This window comes from Sarcophilus harrisii, chromosome 3 (assembly GCF_902635505.1).
Source record: "Sarcophilus harrisii chromosome 3, mSarHar1.11, whole genome shotgun sequence".
NCBI lineage: Eukaryota > Metazoa > Chordata > Mammalia > Dasyuromorphia > Dasyuridae > Sarcophilus > Sarcophilus harrisii.
The window spans coordinates 273,977,627-274,002,724 of record NC_045428.1 but is presented as its reverse complement, the minus strand read 5'-3'; the positions used below and the strand labels follow the sequence as shown (position 1 = coordinate 274,002,724).

The 25,098-nt window shown below is 36.2% G+C and overlaps 1 protein-coding gene across 5 annotated transcripts in view; it reads right to left on the bottom strand.

Moving 5' to 3' along the window:
• Positions 1-13,833, bottom strand: part of RPS6KA3 (ribosomal protein S6 kinase A3) — a 97,539-nt gene extending 83,706 nt beyond the window's left edge. For 2 of the 5 annotated variants that reach the window (XM_031959505.1, XM_031959506.1), the window contains exon 1: positions 13,723-13,833. In XM_031959505.1, the coding sequence (XP_031815365.1) occupies positions 13,723-13,818 (96 nt within the window). In that variant the 5' untranslated portion in view covers positions 13,819-13,833. Of the gene's footprint in view, positions 1-12,339; positions 12,669-13,722 lie in introns of those variants that run through there. The other 3 variants (XM_031959509.1, XM_031959508.1, XM_031959507.1) reach the window with 3 other exon arrangements.
• Between the last annotated feature and the right edge of the window lie 11,265 nt (positions 13,834-25,098).

Here is a 25,098-nt window from a genome sequence, read left to right as displayed (position 1 = left end):
AAGATAGGATGGGAATTAGATTGTGAAGGGTTTAAATGACAAGCAGGAGATTGTATTGATATGCAAGGAGCAACATGGTAAAGGCATGTACTTAGGAAAAATCAATTTGGTAGATAGGTAGAATACAGATTGAAGAAGAAAAAGGCTTGAGAGAGGGAAATCAATTAAAAGGCTATTACAATAGTTCAGGAGAAATGTGATTAATCTTCACTAGGGTGGTATCTCTGAATAGAGAGAGGGGACAAGTGTGGCAGATTTTTACAAAAAGCAGAATCAGTAAGATTTGGTGACTGAATGGATATATGGGATTAGGGAGACTGTAATGTCAGAGATAACTTGAGACTGAAAACCTAGATGACTAAAAGAATGATGGCATGTTTTAAATAGATATCAAGAAGCTCAAAAGTAAGGGTGGGTTGAAAGCACTAGGGAATGGGGAGTGGAGATGAGTTCTCTTTTGGATATATTGAGCTATCTAAGAGATATCCAATTTGAGATGTTCAATAGGCAATAAATGATGTGAGGATGGAGCTGAGAAGAAAGATTAGATCTGGGAATCAAGTGCCTAAAGATGTTAATTAAAGTCATACTAGCTGATGAGGTCACCAAGCAGACTTGAGAACTCAACACTTTAACTGAATGATAACATTTCAGCAACTAACCAATTATAAAAATTTACCTATGGGAAAATGCACTTGAACTGGAATTTTCAAGAATAAAAACAATTTAATTAAACAAGCAATAATTAAGTACCTACTATGTTTAAGATACACTAGACTATGGGGAATACAAAACCAAAATGAAATAGCTCAGTCCATATGACACTTTCACTGGGAAAGGGGAAGAAGGGGAATACAAAACCAAAATGAAATAGCTCAGTCCATATGACACTTTCACTGGGAAAGGGGAAGAAAGGAATAATAATGAACAGAGATAAATAGAGAAAGGAGAAAGCAATAGCGTCTTGAAGTGGGGGGGACAAAATCAGGCAAAGGATGATATGATATCTGACTGAATAATACTGAATGTTGAACATTCAGTCAACAACAATAAGTTAACAACTTAGGGGTACAGGTGGTGTTTTTATTATTTGCTGCTGATTAAAGGTAAGAGTTTCAGAAGAAAAAGATGTAGGAAATATACAGTTAATTAAAAGGATATCTGAAAAATGAGATTTAATTTATGGGTTATAATATGAAATACGGGAATGGTAAAAATTAGGTCAGGGATGGAATATATTAAATACAATTTATGAAAAAATACATTTGTCTAAAGACATGCAAACCTGATCAATAGTCTTTTAAATAAAAACAAAGAAGAGAAAAAACTATCCACACATATCAATCAAGGAATACTCATTAAGAACCTACAATATGCCAGGCAATATGGTATGAGCACAGACAAAAGAGAAACATCTTTTAAGTCATTAATCACAAAGAATGGTAAATATAACATAGGAAAAATAGTTAAGTGAACAAATATTTATTAAGTGCTTAAGAGCTAGGGATACAAAGAAAGGCCAAAAACGGAAAAAAAAAAAAAAAAAGTTGACTCCTGCTCTGAAGGGAGCTCCCAATCTAATAATGTAAACAAACTAGATGCAGCTAGGTGGTACAGTGGATAGAATGCTGGATCTGAAGTGAGATTCCTGAATTCAAATTCTGCTTCAAACATTAATCTGTCTGCCTAGTTTCCTAACCTCATGATAATAAAAGCACCTGCCACTAATGTTGTTGTGAAGCTAAAATGAGATTATTTTTAAAGCGCTTTGTATACATTAAAGCACTAGCAATTAATATTAGTACAAACAAGATACATTCAAAATAAATTAAGAGATAATCTCAGGTGCAGACACTAGCATTAAGGAAGTCTAGAAAAGGCTTCCTGAAGAAGGTAGGATTTTTAATTGAGACTTGAATGAATTGAGGGAATAATACTGAATGCTGAACAGTCAACAACTTGAGGGCACAAGGCAAACTAGGAAATGGAGAGGAGAAAGAAATTCACAGGCATAAAAAACAGCTAGTGAAAATGCAGATTCAGGAGATGGGAATGACATAAAGAGTGAGGGGGAACAATGTCACTGAGATTTCAATTTGAGATTTGCACAGGTAGATGTAACTTTCCTCAACTCACCTGGGAGACTTCTAAACCAATGAATGTCTTGGTTCACACTAACAAAACAAAGCAAAAAATTACTGAGATCCTCTAGGCAGTAGGAGAAAATGATGTATTTTTTTTTTGGGGGGGGGGGGAGATAAACTGAAAGGAGGTAACAACAGTGATGTGAAAGAAACAACTCAGGCATCTGCTGGAACATTCCATTAAAAGTAAAGCAGCTGATAAATTCTTGACTTCTCTTAATGATGAAAACGTTCTTCTTCCAACAGCAGAGTAAATGATGAGTGGAACCTTTAGATCAGATTCTGATTAATTAAAAAGAACAGTCTGATAAAGAAAAATTTTTACAAAACCCTGGAAGGAAGTGACCATGAAATCTCACAGAACATATTCTGACTCTACCTACCTGCCTCCAAGAGTCTTTAAAGAACGTACGAATGTGATTACAAGCAATTACTGTCAGTAATCTTTGAAGAAACATGGGTAAAAGGATAGATGCTGCTCATCTGATGATACACATATGTAAGATTTGTTTTAAAAACCATCAGAAAAGGGTAGGACATTTTAATTACAGGCCAGTGAATTTGACTTTGCTTTTTGGCAAATGTTTAGAGTATATTTAAAAGGATGGTTTGAAAATACTTGGAAAGTCAGTAGTATCCATTTGGAGCTGGAACATAGGGAGTTGAATGAGATGGCTTCTACGATGCCTTCCAGCTTAATTTTTTTTTTTAAATTTTTGTTTTTTGTGAAGCAATTGGGATTAAGTGACTTGACCAAAGTCACACAGATAGTAAAATCAAGTGTTTAAGGCTGGATTTAAACTCAGGTCCTGCTGACTTGGGGGCTGATGCACTATCTACTGAGCTATCTAAGCTATGCTCCTTTCCCCTCCCCTTCCACCCCACTCCAGTTTTAAATGTACATTCCATAGGACTCTATAAAACTCACAAAGTATTTGTAAACAAGGTGGAGAAAAGAGAGCTACTTAATACATAGAAATCTAAGAATGTTAATTAATGAAGCACAATATCTGAGTTAGGAATCTCAGCAGCCATGTGATTCAACTTAATACAGAAAAGGATTCTCTTAACATACCCAACAAGTAGCCTTCTGGCATCCATCTAAAGACCTCCAAGACTGAGAAATTCACCACCTCAAAACACAATTCATTCCACTTTTGGATAGCTTTGGATAAGCTTCCTAACAGCAAGCTTAAATTTGCCTCTTTGCAACTTTAGCCTTCAGGGCTAAACAACAGGGCTAATCCTTCCTTAAAATTAAAGACCTTCAAATACTTAATAATAAATAACATCTTTGCTTCTCCACACTTCTCCAAATCCTTCAACCTATACTGGTATGTCATGGATTCAAATGTTCAGACAATTCCCAATTGAAGTGTACTCCCTTAGTTCTATTGCTGGTATATTGTTAATGTATGTTAAAATTAGGGTATGATGGTAATTTTCTGGGAATAATTCCAAAATATTTTTTAAATGATTATAATAATTCACAGCTCTCTGTGAACAATTTATTAATTATTATTATTATTGATGTGCCTGTTTTTCCAACGCCTCTATAACATTTGTCATTTTCTCCTGTCTCCCAACTTTGCCAATCAAGCAAAATACAATCTCAGTTGCTTTATTTCCCTATTTATTAGTGATTTGGAGCATTTTTCCCATACAGTTATAGACAGGTTGGATTTCTTCTGAAAACTGCCTATTCTATTCTTTAATCAATTACTATTTAGAATGGTCTGACTTATTCTTGATTGTCCATAGTATTTCTTTATAATCACTACTTTCCTTTTGAGATGTTTGCCAATCATTTTTTAAAATATTTGTTCCAAAAATTTTTTCAGGAATGGAAATCACACTCAATGGCTTATAATTTACAGATTTGTTCATTTTCCTTTTTTTTTTTTTTTAAAGTGGGGTATTTGCCCTTTTCCAATCTTGTGTTATCAACTTCATTTTCCATGATCTTTAAATATTACTGACAATAGCTCAGAAATCATATCCACTAATTTCTTCAGCACCTAAGAATGTAGTTTATTCAAGTGACCTGAATTCATAAAGGGCAGCTAATTTCCTTATTTATCTTGGGTATCAATTTCATGTTACTCATTTTTTGTTCTGTCATTTCCAGTGCAAAGGTCATTCTAAGCAGAGAAAACAAGCAAAACAAGCACTGGACATCTCTGGCTTTTCTGTTGTCAGTTACCATTATCCCATCCAGACCAAGCAAGGGTTGGAATCCCCTTTTTTCTTAGGCATGACTAAGTCCTTTTCCCCCTATTTGTTGTTAGGCTTCTGTAACAAACTTTAGTTCATTCTGAACTTCAGTATTCCTCATACTATTTTTATTGCATCACATTCTTAGATTCACCCTGTTACTTGACCTTGCTTCCATCTTTTATATATTTTTTCTTAAAAATATAAATAAGCTGGTGAATTGGCTATTTATCCACATAGGTCTCAAGATAATCTTATTTTTTCTTCTCATAGAAATAGTTTTCCTTTGCATTGAGAATTTTATTTTTTTTCAGCATCAGAAGACAACTAGAAAGGCAGAAAGTGGCCAGGTTATAAGGATTTTAAAAGTCAAAGAGAGAATTTATATTTGATCCTGGAAGTAAGAGGGAGTCATTGAAGGTGGAGGGTTAGGGTTTAGGAAACTCACTTTAATACTTGTGTAAGAATGGACTTAAATGGGAAGCGTTGAGGCAGGAGATCAACCAGAGGGTTTTTGCTATAGTCCAGGCATGATATGATGAAATTATACACTGGCATGGTGGTAATGTCAGAGGAAAGAAAGGGAGTATATGTGAGAGATATTATAAAGGTCAAATTGATAGATAGAACTTGACAAGAGAGAGGCTGGGGAGAGGAAAGAGTAAGGAACATATAATACCTAAGCTTTAAGCCTAGATGACTGGAAAAATGGTGGTATCTTAGACAAAGAAGGGAGATTTTTTTTTTTTTGGGGGGGGGGGAGGTGGAAGAAACCAAGTTCACTTTTGGACATGTGGAGTTTAAGATGTTTACAAGGCACACAGTTTGAGATGTCCAACAGTCAATGGGATGTGCAAGGCTAGAGTTAAGGGAAAAGGTTAGAAACTGGACAAAATCTGGATGTCATCTATATGGAGATTATAACTGAATTCATGGAAGGTTGTTGAGATCTCCAAATGAAACAGCATATTGAAAGACAAGAATGCAGGACAAAACCTTAAAGAATATTTAGTTTATGGGAGTAACCTATAAGAGGATTCAGAAAGGGTAGCTGAGGAAAGGGCAGTCAGACAGGTAAGAGAACCAGGAAAAAGCAATGTCACAAAAATCTAGAGAATAAAATATCAAGAAGGAGATGGTGATCAACAATGTCACAGCTGCAGAGAGATCAAAAGGGATAAAGACTAATGCCATTATATTTAGCAATTAAGAGACCACTGGTAACTTTGGAGAGAACATTCAGAGAGAACAGTGTGAATGGAAGGCTGAAATCTAGATTTTAGAGTGAGAAGATAACAACTACCAAGGATCAACAGTTTGTATGAGGATTTTTGGAGAATGAGGGGGAGACAAATATTTTTATATATGGCACAGAAGCAGTCAGTAGAAAAAGATAGAGTGGGAATGAGAGGAGCAACCTGCCAGAAAAGGCAGGATTAAATGGAATTTCTTGGGGATGTAGAAAGATTTGCTACAGCAAGAACTACCCCTTCTTGTGACATAGAGGTAAGAGATACTGAATGATACAAGATGAAAAGGGAAGAGGGAGTTCTTAGTGAATGGACTTAAATTTTTTCAGTGAAATATGAGTTAAAGTACTCAAATAAGAGAGAGGGAAGAAGAGCCATCAGAGGATTTAGGAATGATAGGTTTCAAAAGGTACAGTGTTACGTAAGAAAGTGAGTTAATTAGGGAGGTATGAAAGGATTGCCATGCTGCATTGAGGACTCAGCGGATCATAAAACAAATCTGTAATGGATTTAGTCAACACAGATTCATGGTTTTTTTCTTACTTGAGTGGAAGAGTGCTTTATACATTAGCACTTGAGTAGGAGTGAAGACAGAAGACACATTGGGGACAAGGGATTTGAGAGAAGAGGTGAGTGTATAATTGAAATGGTTCACGAAAGGGTCAAGATGAGGAATGCAGGAGAGTATGTAGCCTGTGTAGGAGAAATGGCCTGGGAAAGAATTGAGGGTTAGATATTGTAAGGCATAGGGAAAGATGAAATGACAAAAGATTATGACAATAAAAGGAATTCCTGAGATAATAAAATAATTAAAATTATTGGAGAAGTATGAATTATATGCACTGAATTTCAGACAAGTAGAGAGGTTGTCTATTAATCACAATTTTAATTTTACACTGACCTTACAAAATTATGTTATAAAAATCAAACATATAAACTTCTATACAAAATGAAAACTTTACATTTATAATCTGTTGTGTAGACAATGGCAAATCTCTTCAACTATCCAGAACTCAGCTTTATCATATGTAAAATAAAGGTTAATCAATTAAGCTACATTAGGGATTCCCATCTGGAGGACACCAAACTTGTCAAAGGTATATAGGTAATATTTAATTTTTTCCCCTAATAAAAATATTCCAAAAGTTGTATTGCTTCTGAAAACATGTTTAGAGGGAATAATGAGGGAAAAGGATTGAAAAAAAGATTAATCCATTGATTTGAAAAATTTGAGATAGGTGAATGAATAACTCCTACTGACCAAAACCAAATAAATTAGGTTTGAAAAATAAATCAGTGACAATAATCAATGAAAGATGCGCCATTAATCTCCACTAAAACTAGAAACTCAAAACTAATTTCCAATTAACTAAGTTACAAAATTTTTGATGTACTGCTGGAGAAGTACTTACTATTCTCATTTACAGACTTCCTTCCCCCATCCTTTTTAAATCACAATTCATTTCCATGAACTAGAATCCTCAATCCCATTCTCAATCAAATCCAAAGCAAGAAGCAAATTGGAAACTGAATTTGATATGTGGGTTATCTTTTTCAAAAACTTGAGGCCAGAGACAGAGAAACTGAACCAATGATTTCATTAAAGTTCTAAATTAAGAATTTCCTCTATCAATTAAGCTGCACCTGACCTAGGATCATAAGAGAGGTTAAAGGACATATTCAGAGTCATAATACCAATACATCTCCAAAGTAATATTTAAACTTTATCTTCCTGACTTCAAGGTCACTCAGAAGTGGTTGACAAAAAACAGAATCAAAGCCCTCACTAATTAAGACTACTCTGATAAACATTAAACAATTTTATGATATTACAAAGTAATTCTTTATCTAATAAAAATTCTTTGTGAAAAATCAATTTTTTTTTTTTTACATTATAGCTTATGTATGAGGTAAACTCAAGAATTAATTTCCTTTCATACTAAGCAGGAGGTAAAGCAAAGAGATATGGAGCCCAAAAAACTGGAGAGAGAGTGAGGTCCTTCAGATCTTTCTGTTAGTAAATGACATTGTGTTGATTGCATTAAGCCCCGGGTCATCACAGGGCCTCCCTCAAAGAGTCAAAATAATTCAAACCTGGCATGATCAGCAACTCAAACAAAAAAAAAAAAACTAAAGAGATGAAACTGGCTTACGAGTACACTAGGAAGATGTTTGAGTTAGCATATCAGCACACACATCTTAGGCAAACATTGGCAAAGGTCAATAAGTTTGACCCAGAAATGAATAGGATGAGATTGGATTACCTTTAGGAAACTCAATTCTAATAAACCCAAATTGATCTCAATCACAAATGTTTTTCATGCTTTAAACATATTCTCCATGTGATGATCTTAGAATACTACAACCTCCAAAAATAATTATCTTCCAAAACCCACTATTTTTCCTAAACTTTACTGTTTCTGTTTAGGGGACTACCATCTTTCAAATTACTTAGATTTACAATCTAGAAATTATTTTAATTTTTTTCTCTCCTTCAGCACTCATCCAATCAGTTGCCAAAATTTGTTAAATTTTCTTCCAGGTTCTGTTCTTAAAGTCTAGATTTCAAAACTATGCTTTTGCAGCTGTCTCATCCTGGAACTTCCCTGGGCTATTGGCACCTATTTTTCTTGGAACATCCAACAAACATGGGGTCTTTCTTTAAGACCTGCTCCATTACTCTCACAGGTGAATTCCTACCAGGGCACTTCATTCTGTGCAGTGGTCCAGGTAAACCTTTATTCCCTTCCTGGAACAACTGCAAACTTTTGGACTTCAAATCCCAGCCCTTCACTCTTTAGTTCTCTTTTGTGGGCTGACTTCTCCAATTAGAACATGTTTCCTGGGGGAAAGAACAATCTTTCTTTTTGTTTGTATTTTTGTTCACGAGCTTAGTATAGTGCCAGACACATCTTAAGCACTTAATTTTTTTCTTCCCCCTCTACCTCCATAATTATTTCACATTTATCTCCTCTGTACTCACAAAGCCATCACTTTAGTTCAGACCCTCATCTCCTCTTCTGGACTACAGTAACAGTCACCTCTAACTGGTCTCACCAGTGCACCCTCAGATGACAAATTGATATTCTTAAAGCACATTTGAACATACACTTTCTTGCTTTAAAAAACAAACAAACAAACTCCAGTAGATCCTTTTTGCCTCTAGGTTAAAAATATAAATTCTTTTGTTATATGGTTTAAGCCTACTTTTCCAGGTTAAATTCAGGTGCTACTTCTCCCTGTAGGTATATAATGATCCTAAGAAGCTATTTTGAATATTTTTTATATTTCATTTTCTGAGTTTATATTGTTTCACAAAATAGGGCAAATTTACTTCATTTTTGCCTTTGCATAACCAGTGCCTCATGCTAAATAAATATGTGATGTTTGTTTGCTTGTTTGAGGCAAAGAATATATTACTGAAGAGGTATATACTAGTTGCAAAGAGGTTGCAACATATTTCCAAATGATGGTTTAAATGAAAGAAGTGGAGTTAAAGGATATTAGGGAGGAAATGCATGTATCAAGAAAAAACAGGGCAGTCATGTATTGAAAATGAAGCATAACAAATGGATACTCTGAGTACCATTCTGGAACCTATGAAATGAAAAGACTTAGAAGAAGGGTTTCAGGACACTGGAAAAATCTCCTGTCTACATATTTACTTTTGGAAGAATATGATTATTCTTAAATCTTCAAAAAGATGTTCATTTTATATAATAATTCAATGAATCTGTCATCTCTAACCATTATAAACCATTTTGGAAGTTATTTTTTTCCAGTATGTACTAAATAATCTTATTTTCTACTTACTGATGCTAAATAGTACTTTCTTTACTTCCCAAGTTTGACTTGTGAAAATTTTAACAATAAACATACTTTGTCTCAAGCACCCAGGTAGGAATTAACATATGCTGGGTTGATAAAGCCTTTCTCTTGGTTTAAAAAAAAAAAAAAAAAAAAAAAAACCACTGCATTTTGTTGTTGTATCTTCACTGTATAAAATGTGTGTGTGTGTGTGTGTGTGTGTGTGTGTGTGTGTGTGTGTATAATAGGTTGTTAACATTTAGTCCTTTATTTTCCAAAATGAATGTATAGAGTATAAGGAGGAGAAAAGTACTACAGCTGAATGAAATCCTTGTACCCATGAGTCCAATTCTGCATCAGAATAAATACACCTGAAAAATCACTGGATGTCCAGATGAAAACCACAATAAAAAAACCTAATGATAAATCAAGCACTAAACACTGGCTTTATCATAAAGAAAGACATCACACTGTAATAAGAAGAGCTAATATTTATATAGTGGTTTATGGTCACAAACTTTTGAGTTAGGTAAAATGGTTTATTATACACTGTTAAGGAAAAAATTCAAAGAGGTCAAGTGGCAAGGATGGGATTCAAAAACTCTGAGGTCTTTTCTAAAGGTTTATCACTCTCTTTCCTATGTATCATGCTCTAATCTAAACAATGAATGGTTGGCCTAGTTTTTAACTTCTGAGAATTTGTGAGATTAAATATTTAAAGCTCAGCCTCTAATATTAAAAACTTGTGGAAGAATTTCAAGAAAAAAATTATTTTAAAGCAATAAGACATGATCCCTAATATTAGAAAATATGACAATAACTAAATTAAATCAAATGTTTAACTTTTCAACAGATTTTTCACATAAACTCTTCAGGAAAAGTCAAGATTTCTGAAAAATTCCAAATCTCTATCAAGAGTTTAACAGAAATAAGATAAAATTGGCATTTAACGCATATTTGGAATTTTTAAATGAAGCTTTTACGGCTGAAATCACTGTATCTAGATCACACAGGGATTGAATTTGTTAATATTAGTTTACTTACACCTAAAAACAAAGTTCTATATGATTTAATTTTTTTTCAAAAACAACATTGCAGCTAAGCAATTTGCCTGTCCTTGCACAATTTAATGACATATAATTCTATAAACCAGGAAAAAATTAAAAGGTCTTCTTGAAAATATATTTCTCATAATACCTGTTAAAGATAAACCATCTTAAATCTGATATCCTTAAGTGATTGTGTATTTTTAAAACACTGCCAAAATTACTCATACTTTATAAATTCTATTTAAGATTAATACTGTAGCCAATCCTCAAGATTTCCCTTTTTTAGGTGAAAGTGTGATTCAAGTCATAAATTGTGTCCCAAAATCAGTATGATTAAAACTTAAGATTTGTTTTTGAGCAAACAAGTGTGCAATGAATATTTTATACCAGTGGAAATAACTGGGGGGAAACCAAACACGGAAATTATGTTAGCATCTCTCCCCTTCCTCCCTTCACAAACCGAAGAATATAAATGTCTGTCCCATTCGGGATTAAATTCAACTCCGGTCGGTCACCCTGACGTAACCTGTAACCCAACACGTCCCTCTTACTGCGGAGATCGGCATTGACCAAAACTGGTGCTCCACCAAGCACATCACTTACACCATACCCCCCGCATTTCAGTCATGCTTTCTAGAAATGGGGTCAGTCAGTACCTACTACACATGCCCAATCCCATAATCTCCCAAAGTCAGCAGCACGTATAAAAGACCAGAGAAGCAGCAGCAGCAGTGACGCCTGGCTATCAGGAACTAGGAATCAGCTCACTCCTAAGTGATAATATAACTCCTCATTCCGATTATTCTTGCTGCCGCAGAGTTGATTCCGGGACAGCGACAGCAAACGGGTGAAAAACGTAAGTAGTAGGCTCGGGACAAGGACACGGACCAGAAAGTGCACGCACAGGAAAACTGAATGACGGTCACTCGATCCCAGTGGTGGGAAAGCAGAATTTACTTCACGGCATAGGCAGTTTCTATACAAGTATCATTCTTATCTCCACCACTACCCAGCTCTCTCTCCACCCGAAAGCGACAGGAAACTGGTTAAACTCAAAGGGCCAGGGAACTCCAGGTCAAAGATCTGAGAAATTGATGCAATGGAGTGGGGGTGGGGTGGGGTGGGGGCGGGGTAGCCAAAAAGAGTAGAAGAGCCCTTAAGAGTCAACTTTCTCCTTTGCAGCACAAGTCACCAATGCGGCAAGAGGTGAAAATGCTTTCTCCGGCACCTGGCCAGAGGAAACACTGCGGGGCACAAAGCCGAGGGGGAATCAGAACAGATGCCTTCCCCCGCAAATAACCCTCTTTTCTACGCCGCCACCAGCCCCCCTCCCCGCAACTCCCCCCCTAAAAAAAAAAAAAAAAACAACAACCAAACAAACAACTCCGGCAAACAGCTCAGACGGTGCACCCAGCTAGGGTCAAACTTCCCAACTCCAGGTCAGAACCCCGCTCACCCACTCTCCCCCATTCTCAAGACTAGAATGAATTTAAACGCAGCCCCTACTACTCCGTTACCTTTAAACTATCGGATGTTAAGAAACACCCCCCCCCCCAATTCCAATCTTGCATAGATACCTCCAACAAAAATAACTATCCCATCCCGAAAGAGGTGAGGAGGCGGGAGGGGGGGAGAAGGAATTAACACACACACACACACACACACACACACACACACACACACACACACTCACACGTACAATACACATACACACCCACAAAACAAGTAACCAACCCAGAATCTCGGACGGGAGAGGAAGAGCGACTTTGCGGGCACTCGGGGGAGGGAGCAAAGGGAAAGGGGCCGGAGGCGCCGGCAAGAGCAGAGGGGAAAGGGAAGGGGCTTCCCCGCCCCCGGGGGCAGCCCCTTACTCACTTCAGCGCTGTCGCTCGCGTTCTCCACAGCCATCTTCTGCCACGGGTCCGCCAGCTGCGCCAGCGGCATCTTCCCCCCGGACCCGCAGCCGCCGGCACCTTCTCCTCCTCCTCCTCCTCCTCTCCCGCCTCCTCCTTCTCGGGGAATCCTGCTCCAGCGCCTGAGCCCCACAGCCCCGGCGCGCGGCGGCCGCGGGACCCCAGGGGGGAGGCACGGGGGCCGACACCCCCCCCAAACGCCGCACTCTCCCGGCAAGGCGCCCGCACAGGCGGGCGGCGAGACAGTGGCCGCAGCCGCTGTCTGTGCGGATCTCGCCTTCTTCTTTTCCTCCTCCTCCTCCTCCTCCTAATGCTACAGCCGCCAACTGTGCTGCTGCTGCTCCTCCTCCTCCTTCTTCTCCTCCTCCTCCTCCTCCACCTCCCGGCCCCGATCCCTTTCCCTGCGCCGCCGCCGCCGCCGCCACCGCCGCCGCCACCGCCGCCGCCGCCACTCGCTCCCCCACTTCCGCTCACAACATGGCGCCTAAACGATACCTGTCCCTCAGAGCGAGGCTCGGGCCGCCGTGCGCAGCCCCCTGAAAAGGCGGGGCCTGCAGGCCACGCCCTCTGGTTCCGCCTCTTTGCCCCTTCCCCCCCCCCACCCGTCTTCCTCCTCCCCCTCCTCCTCTTCTTGGCCTCTCCCAAGCCTAGGGCGGGGTGAGACTAAGGGAAACCAAGTGGGTGTTGCGCGAGTGGGATGGATAGGAAAAGGAGGAAGGGGCAAACGCTTCTAAACCGGAAGGTGTGGGAACCCGGGCAAGCCTCTTACTGTAAGAGCTGGGTGTAGCGTACTCCGGGAGGGCGACACGATCCCGGAGATTCTGGTCACCCCTCTAAGGCGGGAGACAATCCCGGGGCAGTTTGTCACTTTGGCACTTTTGTCCGTCCGTCTCCTGGGGGCCGGCTCGCGGAAGAGGCTGACCAGCCCCGTGCGAGTGACCTTGACCCACAGGATAAGAAAACCCCCTGGCTATGTTTTTCATGACAAAACAAACTCTTACTGTGTGTGGTGTACACAGCATGGAAGAAGAATAAGAGCATTCCATTCTCCTTTGGCTCCGAATGCCGAGCATCTGCCCCATCCCCTGGTTTCTAGAGAGGCCTCCGATAAGGATGTTGTGGGGGTCTCTTGAGGTCCTAGCTTTTACAGGCTTGGATTCTAGCCTCCTTTCTTCTTAAAAGAATTTACTTCCCCAAAGTGAAATTTCCGAAATTTGAAATTTAGACAGCCAGCCTGAGCCCTTCTGGTCCACAAGGACTCAGGTTGGAGCCCCGGTCTCTTAGATCCCCCACAGCATCCTCCCCAACCCGACATGCCTCCGATTTTTTGCAGCCCAAGGCTTACTACTGTGGTCGGCGTTACAGAAGAGAGTGATATTCTTCCACGAAGGCGGAAAGCGCGAGATGAATTGATCCTGCCACCCTCCAAAGAAGTCGGCATAGGGAGTTATTAAAAATATCTTGTAGGCAAAAAGAATGGGGCTCCTATCATTCCGCTGATTTAAAATAAAAGATGAGATTAGAAAGTAGGTCTGGTTGGGGGCGGAGTAAATGGGAGTGAGTGATACTGGAGAGGACAGAGAGGGTCTGACTCCCCCTTCTGCCATAAAGAGGAAGGACCACATTGTAACTAATCGAATGCTACTAGAAATGTTGTCTCAAAAGCATTCAAAATAATAATAATAAAAAAATCTGAAATGCCGGGGTGGGAAGGGACTGAGAAGTCATATCACAAATAAATGAATCACGTGTGTTTGCCTAGTTCAGTTCAGGGTATAGAAACTTTCAAATTTCTCCCACAGATGTATATAAAAGTAGCACTACCTATGCAATGAAAGACAACTAAAGTTACAAACTATCCTTTAAGGAGGAAAAAATATTTGAAAGGAACAAGCCACAGTTGCACAGTCTATCCATTTATTTCTCTGGTGCCATTGTTTTCAATAAAATCACCTCCGTTCTTTCCCAAGCAAAACTCCCTCTGTCCCCACCCATGCACTATGTCAGAGGTTTTTTCATATAGTAGGTTAGCTCTTTGTTGGTTTTTTTTTTTTTTTTGGGGGGGGGGGGGGAGGGAATGTCCCCTTTCACTTAACACAAGAGAATCAATCTGTTTTTTTTTTGGCTTCGAATACCTGACAAGCTTACAACTTTCTAAAGCAGGTAAGAATTTAATTAGAGTTTGCTAACAGGTGTCAAGCATTACTAGCATGGTTTCAGAATCAAGACCTCCTTAAACGAAGAGAAGCACCATTTTCAGCGTTCCTAGGAAAATTGGCTCCTAACTGGTTAGTCTCGAGGATGTAAAGCAAACTATTACTCGAGGTACTTCATGAACTACGGATTTTCTTTTTCTTCCCTCACCCTTAATCGGTACTAGATGTTTATTATCTCCTTTCCATTCTCTCCACCACCCTACCCCAATTTCATCAGTCCTCAGCTCACGCTATAATTATGTGGTCACAACTGCAAGATCGAGATAAGGAAGCCCTTTGGCCACCAGCCTGTAGCTGACCGGACTACAAACCAACCACTCAACTTTTGGAAGCTTTAAAAGTTTTTGATTTGCCCTTTTTTTAATAACACTGAAAGATTTACTAGAGTCATCAGGCTAGATAGTGGCCTATACCTGTATCTTACCTTAATATCTAAGAGATATAATTAGTACAATTAGTTTTGTGTATATTAATACCATCACCTTCCCTTGTCTTTTTCCTTTTCCATCTATACTGATCTGGATAATTGGGGCAGTGTAGAGATGAATGTTAAATAGAAGTGCTGGACTCGGAGTTAGAAAGACCAAGATCAAAGCCTTTCTCAGATACTTATTAACTCGATAAATGATGCTGAACAAATCACTTAACTTGTTGGTGGTCTCAGTTTCCTTCTCTGCAAAATGAAGGGGAGGACTGGCCTCTGGCCTCTAAGGTCCCCCCTAACCCCATGATCTTTGAGTTTCATATGCTTAGTACAGCTTTCCTTATTTATTCTAAACACGATCCTTTCATAGATCAACCAGTTCTCCTTACTTTCACCAAATAAATAAATAAATACAGGGAAGGGTGGGACAGGAAAATATTGGACATAATATCTAATATGAAAGGCAACATCTTATAATGTATAGAAACCCCACCTCAGACAAAGTGAAGAAGATTTGGGTTTAAGTATGACTTCTGACACATACTGGCTGGGTTATCCTGTGCAGCTCATTTATCCTCTCAGTGATCCTCTAAGGATTTCTGTAAGACTATAAATTGCAGAGCAGTTGTTCTTCTGAATTAGCAGGGAGGGATTCCTCATTGGAAACTCCCCCTTATATCTATCAAATCACAGGTGTGATTCTCTCCCATCTCTCTCAATCTGTTCATGTATTGTGTCTTTGGGTAAATTATTCCACTTTTCTAGCTGTTTCCTCAAGTGTAAAAAAAAAGCTATTGGACTAGATAATCTCTAAGACTACTCTGAATTCTATGTTTTTATAATGCTATGATTATACTGGATTGTAGAATAAATGGAAGAAAGCAATTTGAATTTATTTGTTATAGTAAACCATCCTTGTGTGATAATTAAGTCATGCAGAAGGTTGAGGACAAAAAGATTGAAATGACATGTTATTATTTTGCATTTAAGCATAAAGTTTCTTTGTGTTTCCTCCAAACATATTGTAAAACATTACTATCCTACATAACAAATGAAAAGACAGTAAGCATGCTATCTTGTGCTTCATGACAACTGGCAAATTAATAGCAAACCTGTGAGTAATGCTCCAGTGCACTATCCTTGGTTGACTAAAATAGTACTACATGGCTAATAAAACTGATGTGTATATAATATCATGGACATTAGCTTCTTAAGATTTATCTTAAAAAAAACCAAATACAAGTTTAAGCTTTTATTTATTTTGAAATGAAAAATGCTAGAATTTTTTTGACAGAAAAGTAATTTATAAACGAATGAGACCAATGGATGAGTCATTTCTAGTACCTAGCTTTAAACATTAAATAAATTGCTAATAATAGCTTGCTACCTGTGCACTCAATAAATATTTGTTAGCCTGATTTACTTGATATTAAAAAAAAAAAGGCTACATTAGAGGATTGAGTCATCTCTAAGATCTGATTACCTTCAATACCTACCTTCAATAACTTACATTTCTTATTGACAAATGTAAAATATTTTATTCATTTGAATTTTAGCACAGATTATGATCAAATAAGATAACATGTAAAGTGCTTTACAAAATTAAAAACACTGAACGTTAACTCTTATAGCAGTACCTTCTTTAGTTGGGTAAATTTAAGCAAGAAAAATGTAAGGACGGAGAGAAATTTCTTTGGAGGGTCATCAAAAAGAGCTGTTATTTTAAATGACAGCTGACAATTTTGCTCTAGGCAGGGTTGACTTCTACTGATTAGTAGAAAATGGCTCTGAATATAGTATTGGCAAAGAAAAATTGGCAAGAAATGCACTCCAAGCTTCTACTTCTTTCATTGAATGAAACATACTATATCCTTGTGCGGCTTAATGATCTCACATTCCACCAATCTTCTGGTCCTTCTTTTTTAAGTTCTTGGTTTTCAAAGTGAAAATAAGGACTGAATCAATTGCTTCACCTCCCCCCACCTTAACACTGCCCCCCATTAGTTCCCTTCCCTCAATTTCTCTCATCTACTCATGCATAATATCGGAAAGTTATTGCTTGAAATTGCAGCTTAGAATAACTGCAAACATCACTAGAAATTATGGAATAGGTTTCCAAGAAATCATTCCCAATGCATGACAGCACAACCAGACTTAACCTCCCTCACCCCCACTAGTTTCCTGCTATAATTATAACCTTTGTACATAGTTTAAATGTGCATTTATTTAACATTGTTCAAAAGTAGAATTACGTCAGTCTGGACAAGTTCAAGATGACTAACTATGGCTCATAGCTCAATCTCTACTTCATATAAATCCAAATTCACAGCTGTACAATGTACAGATTTGTCACAATTTAGAAAGTTAAGAAATAATCATCTAATCTCTCACAAGTTTTCTGTTCCTTTATATAATTTGAAACATCTTTTATTCTTCACAAAAGAAAACTGTAATCACTACTACTAACTGTTCCTCTGAAAAAGGGGGAAAAGATTTAATAGTATCAGATTTTGTGCTAGAAAAGACCTTAATGGTTAGCAAATTCAGTCACTCATTTCACAGATGAAGAAACTTAGGCAGCCAGAGATTAAGTGACTTGCTTAGGGTTGAATGAAAGAATTCAAATTCAATCAACCCAGATTTCAGGTCCAACATACATAGCCACTATATTAGAGACAGGTAAGTGATGTAGTGGGTAGAACACTGAATCTGGAGTTGGGAAGATATGCCTTTAAATCCAGCTAATTATAATAAACTGTGTAATCTTGGTCAACTCACTTAACTCCTGTATGTCTTGGTTTCCTCATTTGTAAACGAGGATAATAATACCTACCTCTCAGGTTTGTTGAAAGGATGAAATAATATTGTAAAACATTTTTCTAACCTTACAATCTTAAATAAAGATGAGTTATTATAATCATTATTACATCATCCTACTTGAAATTTTGCCCTTAATTTGTAAATATATACTAGCTTAAAATGCATGGAAACATAATTTTATCAGAAATTTAATTTTTCCTTTGAACAACCTCTTCAATATTACTTAAGAAAGAAAATGGCAAAGTGTACATTTGGACTATTCTTTGAAAGTTTTAAAATGTTTCTTATTTAAATGAATAAAGTTCATAATTATTATCTTTGCATTTGTATTTTTAGATGGTTTATTAAAAAATCTACACTTTTTCAGATATAAATGAAAATTACAGAGAAAATGATCATTTTTTCAAGTCCTTTTGAATTCTAAAAGTCTATTATTCTATGCGTTGGAACCTGGAAGAATGTAAATAACATGTGTTTTTAAAAAAACTAAATGTAATGGCAAATTTAAGAAGTTCTATTCACATTTGGAATATTTCCTTTTGCTTTCTTCAGCAAATTCTACGTTTAAAATGGACTTCAAGTACTTATTCACAACAACTTATTATTTTTTCATTAAATATAGTTCCCCTTTCTTAAGGCATAGTACTATGGTAAAAAATAAAAACAAAACATGCCATATGTGTTATACATTGTCCTTTTTTTTTTTTTTTCATTCCTTTATCTAATAAATGTATACTAACTGAAAGTATAAGTGAGCTTCTTGGGTGGGCATACACCCAAATGTTTTTAAAAATGGGTATTTGGTGTCTTGTTTTTAAAGTTGGTTTTTTTAAGTATAATTTAAAAAATAAGTTTATCTAAGTTTTGGCTTCTTTAGTTTGATGAATAAAACTGTACTTTATTTTTGAGTACTTAATAAATGTATGCCTAGAATAAAACTTCCCTGAATTACACACCCTAATGAAATGTGTGGTTTTTACCTATGAGTGCTTACTATAAGTCAAGTATCTGTGTCTAATACTGAATAATTTTGTGAGTGATCCCTGCTGATGATTTCACTTGATGAACTACAAAAGCTCAAATTAAAATAGCATGCCATATGACCTACTATTCTGTTTTTTATTGCAACATCTGTTGAAATGTAAGTGATTATGGACTATGACCAAAATTTTGTTTACATAGTGATCCAAATAAACTCACCCAAGTATGATTCAAAGTGAGCAGTTTTACCTGAGTCTTGCTTGCTTAGGAAGAAGAGAAAGGATAGGAAATTTGAAAAATAGAATATTTTCCTCTTGAGATTGTTTTCTAAAAGTTCTAAGAGATATTATTTTATTTCAGGGTGACATGGTAGAAAAGAATTATGGGACTTTGAGATTGACAAGGAATGGTGAAGTCATTTTGGAAGTTTTAATAATCCAATATTTTTCCTCTAGCATTCATTTTAGTAGAGTAGAAAGTTCTCACTAAATGTTCTTGTTAGTAAATGTTAATTCATGTGAGGGAAATAATACATAGGAAAAATATTTCCCATTTCAAATTGAAATTAAACACAGCTGTAATAACATTAAGCAAGTAGACAATACAGTGTGTTCCTTGTGTGGGTAATTCATCTGATCAACAATTCATTTCTCCACCTATCAATTTAACTCTGCTTGTAAAAACAGAGGTCTCCTTCTCCTCTCTCTCTCTCCCTCTCTTCCCTCCCTTCCTCTCTTTCTCTCCCTTTCTCTCTTTCCTTCCCTCCTCCCTCCTTCCCTCCCTTCCTCCCCCCCTCTCTGTCTCTGTGTATGTCTCTGTCTCTGTCTCTGTGTGTGTGTCTCTGTCTCTGTGTGTGTCTCTCTGTCTCTGTCTGTGTGTGTCTCTGTTTCTCTCTCTCTCTCTGTCTCTGTCTGTCTCTCTCTCTTTTTCACTCCACAAACGACTTGGGTGGTGGGACAAAAGGCCCCATGAGCCACCCTTTCTCTTGCTACTTTGAGAGAAAAAAACAAAACCAAACAAACCACTTGCAGAAATTGTACCTAGGAAATCTTTTTTAATGTTTGTTTTTGTGTTTTTTAAATGTTGATTAGAATTTGCAGTGGGAAAATATGATTTAAAAAATCCAAATGCGTTTTTTCCCCTTTTTGCTTTTAAAATCAGCCTGCAACCATATCTCAATGAAAGGCCCTTGAGAACCATCATAATAAGATCACATTATGTTCTACTGCATGGCTGCAGAGTGAATCTCAAACCTCAATTGCCTCCATAAAAATATGAGCCTTCTGTCATAAAGAAGACAGCAAAAAAGTGTGTGTGTGGAGCAATATAGAAGCATCATCATTAGGAGGAACAAATTGCAATAGTATCATAATGGTAAATGCAGTATTTTTTTTTATTAAGTATCATATCAATCAGATTTTTTAAACATCTCATTTCCAAGTGATTTTTAAAAAATCATATAAAGTGGTATTTTGTTAAAATGTTGGAAAATTTCTTTGGTACAATAAAGACTTTAAAGGATTACTTATTTGCAATTATTTTTTTTCATAAAATTTAAAGCAAATAATTGTGTTTGCAGCTAATTGCAAATGTATCCATCTCCAAACACTTTTTAACTAAAGAATGAAGGATTAATTTTGCAGGACCCAAGATAAAGAGGCCCTTAGAGAATTTTAAGAAATATACTTCATAAAATATATTGAAACTAGAAGTAGAAAATGTCATGAGCCAGTTGAAATAAGTAAAAGAAGTTTATGTTTATAATTTATTTATGTCATCCTTGTAGTCAAGTAGAGGTAAGTATTTAATTTCTCTTTCCCCTCTCTTGTGATCTCATCAGTATGGGGAACTCCTTCTGAGTAAAATTCTTCTTAGAAAGTTTCCTGGGGCATTGAGGAGTTAAGTGACTTCCTCAGGGTCATCCAACCAGTGTCTTCATATGCTGGACAGTTGAGAGCAATTTGTTCCAGTGGCCACAAAGGCAGCTGAAGCAACACAGAGCTAAGAGCTTGTTCAGGCATTGAAAATGCCAAGGTCATCCACTGTATCATCTTCCATCACCAGTTATTCTGACTTTTGTTTTGCCACTGGACTTTTAGTCTAGTAGACAGGTTGAGGCTAATGAATTTGTACAACTCTGCCTCACTTAAATCCAATTCATAAGTAAGTCAAGACATCACTCTGTGCTTTCATTAGATTTCTTTTTAAAAAAATAGACGAACAACAGCTAGTGTGGGTCAGAGACAGGATTTGAACCTCTCTTCCTGATTCTTAGCTAGCTCTCTAATCACTATTATGCTGTTTCTCAGTATATCTCTGAAAAGACAAAAAAAAATTTAAAAATTATTTCTTAAATAAAAATGTCTTTTAAGAATATCAGAAAAAAAATTCTTAGTGAAAAGTTTCTTCTTGCTGTCCTACTCTTCATGACCGCATTTATTTTCACTACCATCCCCCAAGATACTGGAATGTTTGCCATTAGTTTCTCTAGCTCATTTTACAGATGGAGAAGTTGAGGCAAATAGAGTTAAGTGATTTGCTCAGGATCAAACAAGATGAGTCTTCTTGATCCCAAATCCAGTGCTCTTTCTACTGTGCCACCAGTGGGGCAAAGGTTTCAGTGACAAGTATCATTCAGATATTATTGAAAACTTTATTTAGCCAATAGATGTCTAATTTCACAGATATTCACCAGTACAGATCATTATCCATTTCTTTTCATCCTCAGCTTTTGTGTGTGTGTATGGTGTGTGATTTCTCATCATTATCCAGGCAGGATGTACCCATTGTCCTCTATTTAAAAAAATATCATGAGAGCAAAACTCAACTATTCATCTGTTGTTATCTCACAAATTTCCTTTATAACTGGCCCAAGTCTTTTTCTGATCATGCATTTCCTTGACAGTATCTTTGAGAGACTATCACTTGGCAACACATGAAACAAAATTACTAATTCAGTTAAAAAAACACTCCAAAAAATAAAAAAAAAACCCTTCCCTATATCTGTCTTCTTGCAAAATCTATAAGAACTAGACCAAAAAGTATTTTGTTTTTCAATGATTGATAAGCAGTCTGAGTAGGTCAACTTGTTATTTACAGTTATAATAATGGTCTATATCTCTGTAAGTGCTTCATAGTCTCCAAAGCAATATCCTCATAACAACTTGATAGGTTACCCAAATATGATTAGTTCTATTTTATAATAAGTAAACAGAGGCCTCAGGAATTTCAACAACTTGTCCTAGACTACAAAACTACTAATGGCAGAGTTAAAATTCAAACTTAACAATGTCTCCTAACTCAATATCTAGTGCTCTCCCTATCATACTCGTGTCAAAATATGGAGGTAGCTCATATCAAGGAATTTTGATGGAATTTTAAAAACATAGCTTAGGAAATCAGTTTTGTAAGAATTACAACAGGCAAATGAGCAACAAGTATTCATCATATTCATATATTCATATCCTCTTAGAATATGATAAAGGATCATTTCATTTACTGTACTTACAACCTAGTGTTTGACACAAAGTGAATGCTTGAGAAATCAGTAAATAAACATTTATTAAGTAGCTACTATGTGCTAAACACAAAGGTTACAAAAAAAGCAAAAACAAAAAAACAAAAAAAAACCCCAAAAACCCAATCCTTGCCCTTTAGGACCTCCCAATTTAATGGGGAAGATAATAGGAAAAGAAGCAACAGCTAGATACAGGACACATCAGAAGACAATGTGAACTAATCCAACCATTTTGAAAAGAAACTTGGAATTAGCTGAGAGAGATTTTAAACCTCCTATACTCTTTGATTCAACCAACTACTTGGTCTGTTTCCAAAGATGAATCAAGAAAAAGAAAAAGAACCTAGATTCAGATCAGTTACAATGGTCTTGTGATGAAGAGAGCCATCTGCATCCAGAGAGATGACAGTAGGAATTGAATGTGGACCACAACATAGTATTTTCATTCTTTTTGTTGTTGTTTGCTTGCATTTTGTTTTCTTTCTCATTTTTTTCTTTTTTGATCTGATTCTTCTTGTATAGCATGATATTTGTGGAAATATGTATAGAGGTATTGCACATGTTTAACATATATTAGATCACTTGCCAATGGGGGAAGGGATGGGAGGAAGAGAGGGAAAAAATTAGAACACAGGATTTTGTAGGGGTGAATGTCAAAAATTATCCATGTATATATTTTAAAAATAAAAAAAAACTTTAATTAAAAAATAAAGAACTTATATGTTCTAAAATGTTTATAGCAACTCTCTTTGTGATGGCAAAGAACTAGAAATTGCAAGAATGCCATCAATTGGGGAATGACTGAAAAAGTTATAGTATACGATTGTGATGGAATACTACTGTATTATAAGAAATGATGAGCTAAGTGGTTTTAGAAAAACATGGAAAGATTTGCATGATTAATGAAGAACAGAACCAAGAGAACATTGTATACAATAACAATATTTTTTAAGAATGACTTTAAATGATTATTTTATTTACTATAAATACATAAATTAATTTAAAAAGTTCATTTGAAGAAAGATGTTATTTGCATCCAAAGAAAGAATTGATAAATAGAGGTATGTATAGAATAATTTTATATATACATATACCTATTTGTGTGTAATGGTAGCATATCTAAGACAGGGTGGGGGAAGAGAAGGAAAAAAAAGAAATTTATGTGATAATTTTGTTGTATATTTGGAAGGAATAAGAAGTTGTACATAATAGATTTTCAATTTTACGTGCAATCATCTTTTTATTGTACTTATATTATAGAAATGCTTGTTTTATTCTATAGATTTAAAAACTTAAGTATGGGAGATAATAAATGTTTATTGATTGATTTCATTTCATTCAAGAACTACCATTTGCGATAGCCATTTCTTAATCTATAGTCATTGATCTTTGTTTCCAGATCTTTGTTACAAGAAAAGGGGCTGTTATAAATGTACTTGTGTATATGAGAACTTTTTTTTTTTTGTCATTGCCCTCCTTGGGATATATGCCTTACAGTGGAACTTCTGGATCAAAAATATTGGCATTTTAGTCACTTTTATTTTTTCCCCCTTTTTTTTCCCTCAATACTATTTTATTTTTCCAAATACACATAAAGATAGTTTTCAACATTCACTACTGTAAGACTGTTTTACAAATTTTCTCTCTCCATCCCTTATTGCCCTTCTTCCCAAGACAGCAAGCAATCTGATATAGATTAAATATGTACAATCCATTTAAATATATTTCCATATTTGTCATAGTGTGCAAGAAAAAAAAAGACCAAAAGGGAGAAAATTATAAGAAAGAAAAAAAAATGAACAAAACAGGTGAAAATATTATGCTCTGATCCATATTCAGTTTCCATAGTTCCCTCTCCGGATGTAGATGACATTTTTCATCTCAAGTCTATTGATATTGCCTCGAATCACAACATTGTTGAGAAGATCCGGATCCATCACTGTTGATCATCACATAATACTTGTTACTTTTCCTGGTTCTGCTCATTTCACTCAGCATCAGGTAATAATAAGTCATTCCAGGTTTTTTTTAATCAGCTTGCTCATTATTTCTTATAGAACAATAATATTCAATTATCTTTATAAAACATAACCTATTCATTCATTCCCCATCTGATGGGTATCCATTCAATTTCCAGTTCCTTGCCACTACAAAAATTTTTACACATGTGGGTCTTTTCCCCTTTTTTATGATCTCTTTGGGATACAGACCTAGTAGTGACACTCCTGAATTAAAGAATATGCTCAGTTTTATAACCCTTTAGACATAGTTCCAAATTGCTCTCCAGAATGGTTGGATCATTTTACAGCTCCACCAATAATGCATTAGTATTCCAGTTTTCCCACATCCCCTTCCAACATTTATCATTATCTTTTCATGTCATCCTGTCACTTCTGAGAGATGTGAAGTGAAAACTCAGTTGTCTTAGTTCTAATTTTTCTAAAATTTAATCTAAAATTCTAAAATTTAATTAATCTAAAATTAAAATTCAAATAAAAATATTCTAAAGAATCATTATGCTTCACAACTCCATATTGATTATTCCCATCTTCTGTCATCTTCTGTAATTTTTTTGAATTATGTGAAACTTCAGAGTTGTTCTAACTTTTATTCCAAGAAATCATTAGTGATTTTGAATAATCTTTCATGTGGTTAATAGTTTGCAATTCTTTTGAGAGTTGTTTATTCAATTCCTTTGACTTCTTAGCCTTTGGATCCTGACCTTTGTTCATATATTTATACAAATCCTCTATCTTGGACATC